The sequence below is a fragment of the Carassius carassius genome, chromosome 37, assembly GCF_963082965.1.
Source record: "Carassius carassius chromosome 37, fCarCar2.1, whole genome shotgun sequence".
NCBI lineage: Eukaryota > Metazoa > Chordata > Actinopteri > Cypriniformes > Cyprinidae > Carassius > Carassius carassius.
Window position 1 is genome coordinate 29,369,295 of NC_081791.1, and position 12,500 is coordinate 29,381,794.

At 43.7% G+C, this 12,500-nt stretch overlaps 1 protein-coding gene across 1 annotated transcript in view; it reads left to right on the forward strand.

The window, feature by feature from the left end:
• plod3 (procollagen-lysine, 2-oxoglutarate 5-dioxygenase 3) overlaps nt 1-12,500 on the forward strand; it is a 25,638-nt gene that overhangs the window by 9,758 nt on the left and 3,380 nt on the right. The window contains exons 6-16 of the mRNA XM_059528582.1: nt 94-157; nt 272-369; nt 1,496-1,597; nt 1,683-1,814; nt 2,960-3,081; nt 3,162-3,266; nt 4,461-4,586; nt 4,659-4,800; nt 5,199-5,312; nt 5,404-5,475; nt 5,726-5,830. Coding sequence (XP_059384565.1) covers nt 94-157; nt 272-369; nt 1,496-1,597; nt 1,683-1,814; nt 2,960-3,081; nt 3,162-3,266; nt 4,461-4,586; nt 4,659-4,800; nt 5,199-5,312; nt 5,404-5,475; nt 5,726-5,830 — 1,182 coding nt within the window. The remainder of the gene's footprint in view (nt 1-93; nt 158-271; nt 370-1,495; nt 1,598-1,682; nt 1,815-2,959; nt 3,082-3,161; nt 3,267-4,460; nt 4,587-4,658; nt 4,801-5,198; nt 5,313-5,403; nt 5,476-5,725; nt 5,831-12,500) is intronic.

The following is a 12,500-nucleotide window of genomic DNA, read 5'->3' on the forward strand; positions in this document are numbered from 1 at the left end:
GAGCTTCTGTTTTCTCAAAGGCAGAGAAAGATAGTAAAATCTCGATTTACACCGATTAAAATTTTCATGCTAAATACAGTTTCTCTTTTCCAGAGGAAGTTTAACATCACGCTGGACCACAAATCCCACATTTTTCAGAATCTCAATGGAGCCATAGGTACACACACGCACACACACAAACACTCTCTCTCTTCTGTGTTGTGCCCTGTAGTCCTGCTGTAATTCTGCCTGTGTTCTTCTGATTTTGTCTGATGCCTGTGTGTTTTTCCAGAGGAAGTGGTCCTGAAGTTTGAGAAATCCAGAGTCAGAGCTCGGAACGTGGTCTATGACACACTTCCTGTCGTTATCCATGGCAACGGCCCGACTAAGGTAAAGGCAAACATTCTGCACAGTAATCGCTCTGTTACCGCTGGGCCGTCATGTAATGTACAGACATTCACATCAGACATTTGCTTTACACTGTGATATACATATACACCAATTAACATTTTTATTTAAATTATAAATTAATTATAATTAAAGGAAATGTGTATGTATTCAGCAGCGATCCTTAAAATGTATAAAAAGTGACAGTAAAACTGTTACAAAAGATTTCTATTTTAAATAAATGCTGTTCTGAACTTTCTCTTCATCTGTGAATCCTGAAAAATAAAATGCATCACAGTTTCCACAAAAATATTGTGCAGCACAACTGTGTTCAACACTGATAATAATCAGAAATGTTTCTTGAGCAGTAAATCATCATATTATTCTGATTTCTGAAGATCATGTGACACTGAAGACTGGAGGAATGATGCTGAAAATACAGCGGAGCATCACAGAAATACATTACACTTTAACACAGATTCACACAGAACACAGATGTTTTTAATACTAAATTATTTCACAATATTACTGCTTTTGGTGTAATTTGAATCAAATAAATGGAGACTTTGGTGAGCAGAAAATGCTTCTTTAAAAGCATAAAAATTCTTACTTTTCAAAAGTTTTGACTGGTAGTGTATATTAAAATAATATTTATAACATTTCCATGGAGAGGAACATTTAGATCTCCAGAATCTGTAGGGTTGAATCTGTATTGATTTTTCAGTTCTTTCATTATTTAATTTAAATTGTAATATTATTCGTAATAATAATTAGTAATAATTTATACACATAAAATTTAAGTATTTTAACATACAAGTAAACATATAAAAAATAAATTAGAAATGAGTTTAAAAAAATGTGTGAAGTATTTTTTTATAGCACTTTTAATTTGTCACTTATTTAAATCATTAAATTGTCAAAGCATAGAAAATATAGGCTGTAAATGTAAGAAAAATGTGATGTGATAATATCTTTGTTTAATAAGCAGACATCACAAATTCATGAGCAAGTCAACTTCTGACTTGTGAGTTTGGGGCGGGACTAACTGTTTATCTGACCAATGACGGTCTTCAGGAAACCTGTTTGAAAAGAGTCATTTTTATGTGTGTGTGTGTGTGTGTGTGTGTAGCTCCAGCTGAATTATCTGGGTAACTACGTGCCGACGGCGTGGACGTATGAACACGGATGTGGGATCTGTGACGATGATTTGCTGGACCTGAGCGGTCTATCTGTGAGTGGATGACACAAACACAGTCTGGCAAATCTGTGTCGGTTGCTTTAGGACGATGATTTTATGTTTGTGTGTGTTTGTGCAGGACGAGGAGATGCCGCTGGTGCATATCGCTGTTTTTATCGAGCAGCCAACGCCGTTTCTGGAAGAATTTCTGGAGAGACTCGCAACTTTGAACTACCCACACACACGCTTACGACTCTTTATACACAACAACGTATGTACACAATGACAGCGTACATTTGAAATTATTAAATTAAATTGTTAAATAATTACACATAAGAATGCAAGTACACACCAGAGATTTACCATTATTGCTTTTTTAAATTACCGATATCAATACAGATTATTTGCATGTTTATGTGCCAGGTATTTGTACAAACACAAAGACAACAATGTACATTTTAAATGGTTAAATTATATTATTATTTTATTTCATTTTCCTACATAACAAATCCAAGTACACACTAGAGTTCGAGAGATATTGCTTTTTTTAAATAACCGATATCAGTACAGATCATTTGCATGTTTATGTGCCAGGAAGTAACAGATATTTTTACAAACACAAAGACAATAATGTACATTTTTAATTGTTAAATTAAATCATTATTTTATTTCATTTTCATACATAACAAATCCAAGTACACACTAGAGTTTGACCAATATTGCTTTTTTAAATAACCGATATTAATACAGATTATTTGCATGTTTATGTGCCAGGAAGTAACAGATATTTGTATGAACAAAAAGACGACAATGTACATTTTAAATTATTATATAATTTTCTTAAATGTTTATACATAACAAATGCAAGTACACACTAGAGATGGACCGATATTGATGTTTTTATAACCGATACCAGTACAGATTATTTGCATGTTTATCTGCAATCGTAATTGGTATACAAAAATAATATTTGTATATTTTAGTCTTTTACTTTTGTTCTAGACACAGTGAAAACAACGTTACTGAAATGAACAAACTGTTTAAATCTAGAAAACCTTCATTAATCTTAATTTGTTATCTCAAAAATAGAAAATGGTAAAAAAAAATACAATTGTTAAAAATGTATTTTTTCCATGTTAAAATGTAAAATATAAAATTTCTTCTTCATAATACATCTTCAGAGAAAACGTTGCATGTTTTAATAGTATTTATCGGTGGATCAGATATTACTAAACCGATATCCAGTTATTGAAAAAAGCTTAAATATCGGTAAAGATGATTATCGGTTGATCTCCAGCCCACACACACACTCTTATGGCCCTTCATACATGTCTTTCTTGCTACATGAGGTACATGTCCACACATGTGCTGGTGAAACACACAAATTACATGTTCACACACATTAACTGTGTGCAGGTTGTGTATCACGAGCAGCACGTGGAACGGTTCTGGACACGTCACCGCTCGCTCTTCCCTGGGGCAAAAATAGTTGGACCAGAAGAAAACCTCAAACAAGACCAGGCCAGAAACATGGCAGTGTAAATAGCAGTCCTGATGATTGTTTGCACTTAATGAGCGGATCTTTCCCATGATTCCATTGATTGTGTTTGTGTTTCAGCGAGGCGTGTAAGAAGGACATCTCCTGCGATTATTTCTTCAGCATCGACTCTGATGTTGCTCTGATCAATCTTGATATTTTGCGGATTCTTATTGAAGAAAACAAGTGAGTCATGAACAGACGTGTCACATTATGAGTTACTTATTTCTACAATATCATGTAGCACATTATGATTTTCTTCATTTTATTTGCTAAAAACTATCGTCTTATAAAACCTGTAACTCAAAGGTCTTCACTACCAGCTCCTGAAATAAATGTTTTGTATTATTATTTTATAGTAAAATGTACATTGTAAATTAATTTAGAAATTATTAAAACATCCAAATGTTTTTTTAAAAAACTGCACATTTTTTGACCAATTAAAATTCAGTTCTTTGTTCTAATGGAATGTTTATATGATTACGTTTTGACAAAGGCATTAAATTGTTAAAGTTTTATGAATTAGTTTTATTTAGCACAGTTTGTGTGTGATGATTCATGTATTAAATCATAAGACACAATAGAGAAAATTTCAAACAGACAACAGATTTTGGGAAAAGAATAAAACCGATTTCATAGGGGCCTATTGTTGTTACATTTTAATAAATTATTACATTGTAACAGTTTTATAAAGTTTAAGTGCTGATTTTTTTTATTGTTGCAGATTTAATGATCATTAAAAAGTAAACAAAATTAAGGAAGTTAAAAAAAAGATCTTAGTGCCTTGTTATTGTTACATTTTAAATAATTATTACATTGTTAAAGTTTTACAAACTTAGTCGATGGTTAAAATTGAATGAATCTTTAAAACCAGAAAAAAAGATATGTATCTTAATTTATATATGTATGTATATATATATACATATATATATATATATATATATATAAATGAAAAACAGAATTTAGAAGAAATAACATGGTATTTGAAACAGATTTCAAATCAGATTATCATATAATTGTTACTTTATTTTTGATGGTTAAAATTTAACAAACCTTTAAAAACAGAGAAAAAAACGAATTTAGGAAAAAATAAAACGATTTTGAGTTGGAAAATCAAATTTTATGGGCCCTATTGTTGTTAAAATTTCATTAAATTATTACATTGATAAACTCATTTGATCGTTAAAAATGATTTGATCTTTTAAAACAGAATCAAGAAATTTATTTGTAATTTTAAACAACATAGATTTTAAGGGGAATTTTTTTTTTTAAGTTTAATGGTTCTAGTCATTAATTCAGGAGTCAAACTAGATTCAAATTGAGTATCTGCTGTTTTCTGAGAAACACTCCTGAAGTCCTCTGTCTGTCTGATGTTGGCAGAAGTGTGATCGCACCCATGCTGTCTCGACACGGGAAGCTCTGGTCCAACTTCTGGGGCGCTTTGAGTCCGGAGGGCTTTTACTCGCGCTCGGAGGACTACATCGACATCGTCCAGAGCAAGAGAGTGTGAGTGGCATTCCCTCTGTGTGTGTGTGTGTGTGTGTGTGCTGTGTCCTGACGTCTCCTCCTGTCCTCCAGTGGATTGTGGAATGTTCCCTACATCACTCAGGTCTATCTGATCCGTGGAGAGACTCTGCGCTCGCGTCTGGCCGCTGTGTCTCTCTACCAGCAGGAGGGCATGGATCCAGACATGAGCTTCTGCAAGAGCGTCCGCGAGCAGGTCAGATAACTTCTGTATCCTCAAATCCATTCCTTTTCCGAAGCTCAAAACTACTCTTGTGTGTTAAAACGTGATCATCAGTCAACCGCTGTGTCTGCTTTCTGTTCACTGATATATGTTGATATATAAGATACTTTTATTTTACTAGCTTATTAATTTTAAGTAAATTGTGCTTTGTTGGTAAAATGTCTGCTAGAATGTTAAAAATGTTCAGTGGTAAATATCTTTTAACTTTTTGTGTTGTAATTGATTTTTATATTTATGTTTGATATTTAATTTATGCAATGGGGCAAAAACTGGCAAAGTGTATGGAGATTTCGGTTTTTGCAGAATTAACTCTGGGAAAAACCTGACAGATTATTATCCAGTAGCCTCAGTGTTTGTGTGTCCTCCTGCAGGGCATCTTCATGTTCGTGTCCAACAGGGATGAGTTCGGCCGGCTGGTCTCCTCCACCAATTACAACATCAGCCGTCTTTATCCGGACATGTGGCAGATATTCGACAACCCAGTGGTGAGAGATTCAGACGTGAAACACACGAGTGTAGAGACACATGTGAGTGCAGAATAACCCTGTGTGTGTGTGTGTGTGTGTGTGATCTCAGGACTGGAGGGAGAAATACGTCCATGAGAACTACTCCAAGATTTTTGAGGACGGTGAGAACGTTGTTGAGCAGGTGAGACTGAATATGTTTCTAAATGATCAAACTGTGCTGTTTCTCACTCGATCGTCTGATCAAGTAAAGGTCCGAATAAGAATATCTGAATAAAACTGAACTGTTTTTCCTCCATATTCTCACTCCTGATTGATTGAAGATTAAACATAAAACACATATTTTAAAACATTAGATTTGCTGTGTCAGGATTTACTGAGTTAAACTGGAGTGTGTGTGTGTGTGTGTGTGTGTGTGTGTGTGTGTGTTTCAGCCCTGTCCAGACGTCTACTGGTTTCCAGCATTCTCTGACAGAATGTGTGATGAGCTCGTGGAGACCATGGAGGATTTCGGTGGATGGTCTGGAGGAAAACACAACGTCAGTGACCTCAGCGTGTCTGTGTGTGTGTGTGTGTTTCTGTCTATGTGTATCTGTTTGTGTGTGTGTCTCTGCGTGTCTGTCTGCGTGAGTGTGTCTCTGCGTGAGTATCTCTGCGTGTGTGTCTCTGCGTGAGTGTCTCTGCGTGAGTGTGTCTCTGCGTGATTGTCTCTGCGTGATTGTCTCTGCGTGATTGTCTCTGCGTGAGTGTCTCTGCGTGTGTGTCTCTGCATGAGTGCATGAGTGTCTCTGCGTGTGTGTCTCTGCGTGAGTGTGTGTGTGTCTCTGCGTGTGTGTCACTGCGTGTGTGTCTCTGCGTGTGTGTCTCTGCGTGTGTGTCTCTGCGTGAGTGTCTCTGCGTGTCTGTCTGCGTGAGTGTGTCTCCGCGTGAGTGTCTCCGCGTGTGTGTCTCTGCGTGAGTGTCTCCGCGTGTGTGTCTCTGCGTGAGTGTCTCTGCGTGAGTGTCTCTGCGTGTGTGTCTCTGCGTGTGTGTCTCTGCGTGTGTGTCTCTGCGTGTGTGTCTCTGCGTGAGTGTCTCTGCGTGAGTGTCTCCGCGTGTGTGTCTCCGCGTGAGTGTCTCCGCGTGTGTGTCTCTGCGTGATTGTCTCTGCGTGAGTGTCTCTGCGTGTGTGTCTCTGCATGAGTGCATGAGTGTCTCTGCGTGTGTGTCTCTGTGTGAGTGTGTGTGTGTCTCTGCGTGTGTGTCACTGCGTGTGTGTCTCTGCGTGTGTGTCTCTGCGTGTGTATCTCTGCGTGTGTGTCTCTGCGTGAGTGTCTCTGCGTGAGTGTCTCTGCGTGTCTGTCTGCGTGAGTGTGTCTCCGCGTGAGTGTCTCCGCGTGAGTGTCTCCGCGTGAGTGTCTCTGCGTGTCTGTCTGCGTGAGTGTGTCTCCGCGTGAGTGTCTCCGCGTGTGTGTCTCCGCGTGTGTGTCTCTGCGTGTGTGTCTCTGCGTGTGTGTCTCTGCGTGTGTATCTCTGCGTGTGTGTCTCTACGTGTGTGTCTCTACGTGTGTGTCTCTACGTGTGTGTCTCTGCGCGTGTGTCTCTGCGTGAGTGTCTCTGCGTGTCTGTCTGCGTGAGTGTGTCTCTGCGTGTCTGTCTGCGTGAGTGTGTCTCTGCGTGTGTGTCTCTGCGTGAGTGTCTCTGCGTGTCTGTCTGCGTGAGTGTGTCTCTGCGTGAGTGTCTCTGCGTGAGTGTCTCTGCGTGTGTGTCTCTGCGTGTGTGTCTCTGCGTGTGTGTCTCTGCGTGAGTGCGTGTGTGTCTCTGCGTGTGTGTCTCTGCGTGAGTGTCTCTGCGTGTCTGTCTGCGTGAGTGTGTCTCTGCGTGAGTGTCTCTGCGTGAGTGTCTCTGCGTGAGTGCATGTGTGTCTCTGCGTGTGTGTCTCTACGTGTGTGTCTCTGCGTGAGTGTCTCTGCGTGAGTGTCTCTGCGTGAGTGCATGTGTGTCTCTGCATGTGTATCTCTGCGTGTGTGTCTCTACGTGTGTGTCTCTGCGTGTGTGTCTCTGCGTGAGTGTCTCTGCGTGAGTGCGTGTGTGTCTCTGCGTGTGTGTCTCTGCGTGTGTGTCTCTGCGTGAGTGTCTCTGCGTGTCTGTCTGCGTGAGTGTGTCTCTGCGTGAGTGTCTCTGCGTGAGTGTCTCTGCGTGTGTGTCTCTGCGTGTGTGTCTCTGCGTGAGTGCGTGTGTGTCTCTGCGTGAGTGTCTCTGCGTGAGTGTCTCTGCGTGAGTGCATGTGTGTCTCTGCGTGTGTATCTCTGCGTGTGTGTCTCTACGTGTGTGTCTCTGCGTGAGTGTCTCTGCGTGAGTGTCTCCGCGTGTGTGTCTCTGCGTGAGTGCGTGTGTGTCTCTGCGTGTGTGTCTCTGCGTGAGTGTCTCTGCGTGTCTGTCTGCGTGAGTGTGTCTCTGCGTGAGTGTCTCTGCGTGAGTGTCTCTGCGTGATTGTCTCTGCGTGTGTGTCTCTGCGTGTGTGTCTCTGCGTGTGTGTCTCTGCGTGAGTGCGTGTGTGTCTCTGCGTGAGTGTCTCTGCGTGAGTGTCTCTGCGTGAGTGCATGTGTGTCTCTGCGTGTGTATCTCTGCGTGTGTGTCTCTACGTGTGTGTCTCTGCGTGAGTGTCTCTGCGTGAGTGTCTCTGCGTGAGTGCATGTGTGTCTCTGCGTGTGTATCTCTGCGTGTGTGTCTCTACGTGTGTGTCTCTGCGTGTGTGTCTCTGCGTGAGTGTCTCTGCGTGAGTGCGTGTGTGTCTCTGCGTGTGTATCTCTGCGTGTGTGTCTCTACGTGTGTGTCTCTGCGTGTGTGTCTCTGCGTGAGTGTCTTTGCGTGTCTGTCTGCGTGAGTGTGTCTCTGCGTGAGTGTCTCTGCATGAGTGCGTGTGTGTCTCTGCGTGTGTGTCTCTGCGTGTGTGTCTCTGCGTGAGTGTCTCTGCATGTCTGTCTGCGTGAGTGTCTCTGCGTGTGTGTCTCTGCGTGTGTATCTCTGCGTGAGTGTCTCTGCGTGAGTGTCTCTGCGTGTGTGTCTCTGCGTGAGTGTCTCTGCGTGTGTATCTCTGCGTGTGTATCTCTGCGTGTGTGTCTCTGCGTGAGTGTGTCTCTGCGTGAGTGTCTCTGCGTGTCTGTCTGCGTGAGTGTGTCTCTGCGTGAGTGTGTCTCAGCGTGAGTGTCTCTGCGTGAGTGTCTCTGCGTGAGTGTCTGCGTGTTTGTCTCTGCGTGTGTATCTCTGCGTGTGTGTCTCTACGTGTGTGTCTCTGCGTGTGTGTCTCTGCGTGAGTGTCTCTGCGTGTCTGTCTGCGTGAGTGTGTCTCTGCGTGAGTGTCTCTGCGTGTGTGTCTCTGCGTGAGTGTCTCTGCGTGAGTGCGTGTGTGTCTCTGCATGTGTGTCTCTGCGTGAGTGCGTGTGTGTCTCTGCATGTGTGTCTCTGCGTGCATGTCTCTGCGTGTCTCTGCGTGAGTGTCTCTGCGTGTCTCTGCGTGTGTGTCTCTGCGTGTGTGTCTCTGCGTGAGTGCGTGTGTGTCTCTGCATGTGTATCTCTGCGTGTGTGTCTCTACGTGTGTGTCTCTGCGTGAGTGTCTCTGCGTGAGTGTCTCTGCGTGAGTGTCTCTGCGTGAGTGCGTGTGTGTCTCTGCATGTGTGTCTCTGCGTGAGTGCGTGTGTGTCTCTGCGTGAGTGTCTCTGCGTGCGTGTCTCTGCGTGAGTGTCTCTGCGTGTGTGTCTCTGCGTGTGTGTCTCTGCATGTGTGTCTCTGCGTGAGTGCGTGAGTGTCTCTGCGTGAGTGTCTCTGCATGAGTGTGTGCATGTCTCTGCGTGTGTGTCTCTGCGTGTGTGTCTCTGCGTGAGTGTCTCTGCGTGAGTGTCTCTGCGTGAGTGTCTCTGCGTGTGTGTCTCTGCGTGTGTGTCTCTGCATGTGTGTCTCTGCGTGAGTGCGTGAGTGTCTCTGCGTGAGTGTCTCTGCATGAGTGTGTGCATGTCTCTGCGTGTGTGTCTCTGCGTGTGTGTCTCTGCGTGAGTGTCTCTGCGTGAGTGTCTCTGCGTGAGTGTCTCTGCGTGAGTGTCTCTGCGTGTGTGTCTCTGCGTGAGTGCGTGTGTGTCTCTGCGTGAGTGTCTCTGCATGAGTGTGTGCATGTCTCTGCGTGTGTGTCTCTGCGTGAGTGTCTCTGCGTGAGTGTCTCTGCGTGTGTGTCTCTGCGTGAGTGCGTGTGTGTCTCTGCGTGAGTGTCTCTGCGTGAGTGCGTGTGTGTCTCTGCGTGAGTGCGTGTGTGTCTCTGTGTGAGTGTCTCTGTGTGCGTGTCTCTGCGTGCGTGTCTCTGCGTGAGTGTCTCTGCGTGAGTGTCTCTGCGTGTGTCTCTGCCTGAGTGTCTCTGCATTTGTCTGCGTGAGTGTGTCGCTGCGTGAGTGTGTGTGTGCGCATGTCTCTGCGTGTGTATCTCCGTAAGTGTGTGTCTGTGCGTGTGCGTCTCTGTGTGTGTGTGTCTCTGTGTGTGTGTTTATGCATGCATGTGTGTGTGTGTGTCTCTGCGTGTGTGTCTCTACGTTTGTGTCTCTGCTAGGGGTGTGCACGGATAGTCGAACATTCGAATATTCGTTCTGCTCTAATTATTCGATAAATAAAAATGATATTCGAATTTTGAAAAAAAAAAAAACAAGTTCACAATAAAACCTAATTTGGTCACTTTCTGTGATTCTCCACGGCATATTTGAAGATGTATGCAAGCAAAAAATAATTTATGAATGAATAAGGGGCCGTTCACATATTCTCCTTCTCCAAAGCGCTCAGGCAGAAGCTGAGGCGTCTGCCATTGCTAAGCAACAGTGACGGGCTCTCTCCATGATGACGCGGAAATTTCAGCAAAGAATAAATGGATTTGCAGCACAAAAAAATCGCTTGCAGTAGCTCTGCTACTAAATTTATGATCAGCTGTTCCTTCATCTTGGCTGAGCTTTCAACGTTGTTACGGGAAAGAATGAAGCTGAATGTTTAGTTCTTGTCACATGACCTGCGGTGCGCTTGCAGCATTCTGAAAAGTTGAGATGTTTTTAACTCAATGCTTTGCGGACACGCCTGGAAAAACGGGCGCGTCGCACCGCGTGCGCATCGCGACCGCATCGCTTCCATTATGAGCGCGCATACCTCCCGCCTACATTGGAAATAACGAACTTGAACGCACAAAAGACGCGATATTTGAACGGCCCATAAGAACTGCGGTCTTCTACAGTACTTCAAATATGCCGTGGAGAATCACAGAAAGTGACCGAATTCAAGAACATTGTTGCTGCATCTCTCAAGCAACGAATAAACACCGCTAACTTGGAGAATGCAGTGAAAACTCCTCTTCTCGCATCTGCCCTAGACCCTTGGCACAAACATCTCAGGTTTTCTCGATGAAAACATGAGAGAAGTAAGAAAAAAAACTTTTTTGAACATTATCACATCATTTCCCTTGATGTGAGTGGTGCGGATGCAGCCGCCAACGATAAAGCGGATGCAATGCCCACTCGTCTGAAAAGGCTGAGCCAGTTTTTCAGCGATGATTACAGAGAGTCCAGCCGAGACGAGTGGGAACAGTTCTTGCTGGAGCCATGTATTCCACCAGATGAGGATCCCATTCAGTGGTGAAACGAAAACACGAAGCGCTTCACAAAACTTATTCGTTTAGCACACCGTTATTTGTGAGTCCCGGCAACGTCTGTGTCGTCAGAGCGCGTTTTCTCCACGGCCGGTCTTATTGTTAACAGACTAAGGAGCCGACTTTCCCCCGATCATGTTTACATGGCCGTATTTCTTAACAAGAACATGTAAAACAATAGAAAAAAAGATTTGCTGACAGTTTCAAAGTTAAGTGTAGGCTACGTTCTACAATAGCCTAATCACTGCAGGCTGCTTTACGTTTTTTCTTTGTTCACTTTTTTTTCACTTTTTATTTTGCTTTTAATCTTTCCTTTGTTTTATTTATTTAACTATTGTTAAAGGTTTTCAACTACAAAGCACGATGTGTAGCCTAATGTTCAAGCTTATTGTGTGTAAGCTTGTTCAAAATGACGGAAACAATAAATGTTGCTGAAAAATAACGTCTGTCTCATTAAACTTAATTTAAATAAACGAATATTCGAATATTCGTTTTTTTGTGAGCTCAAATATTCGAATGTGATATTTGCAGAAAACGCTCATCCCTAGTCACTGCGTGAGTGTCTCTGCATGAGTGTCTCTGCATGAGTGTCTCTGCGTGAGTGTGTGTGTGTCTCTGCATGAGTGTCTCTGCGTGAGTGTCTCTGCGTGAGTGTCTCTGCATGAGTGTCTCTGCATGAGTGTCTCTGCGTGAGTGTGTGTGTCTCTGCGTGAGTGTCTCTGCGTGAGTGTCTCTGCGTGAGTGTCTCTGCGTGTGTGTCTCTGCGTGAGTGTCTCTGCGTGAGTGTCTCTGCGAGTGTGTCTCTGCGTGTGTGTCTCTGCGTGTGTGTCTCTGCGTGAGTGTCTCTGCGTGAGCGTCTCTGCGTGAGTGTCTCTGCGTGAGTGTCTCTGCATATGTTTGCGTGAGTGTGTCTCTGCATTTGTCTCTGCATGCGTGTCTCTGCATTTGCATCTCTGTGTGTGTATTTGTGTGTCTCTGTGTGTTTGCGTGTCTCTGCATGTGTATCTCGGTGAGTTTGTGTGTGTGTCTCTGCGTGTGTGTCTCTGCATGTGTCTGCGTGAATGTCTCTACGTGTGTATCTCCGTGAGTGTGTGCGTGTCTCTGCGTGAGTGTCTCTGCCTGTGTGTGTGTCTCTGCGTGTGTGTCTCTGCGTGAGTGTCTCTGCGTGTGTGTCTCTGCGTGAGTGTCTCTGCGTGTGTGTCTCTGCGTGTGTGTCTCTGCGTGTGTGTCTCTGCGTGATTGTCTCTGCGTATGCGTCTCTGCGTGTGTGTCTCTGCGTGTGTGTCTCTGCGTGTGTGTCTCTGCGTGAGTGTCTCTGCGTGAGTGTGTGCGTGTCTCTGCGTGAGTGTCTCTGCGTGAGTGTCTCTGCGTGAGTGTCTCTGCGTGTGTGTCTCTGCCTGAGTGTCTCTGCATTTGTCTGCGTGAGTGTGTCGCTGCGTGCGTGTGTGTGTGCGCATGTCTCTGCGTGTGTATCTCCGTAAGTGTGTGTGTGTGTGTGCGTGTCTGTGCGTGTGCGTCTCTGTGTGTGTGTGTGTGTGTCTCTGTGTGTGTGTCTCTGC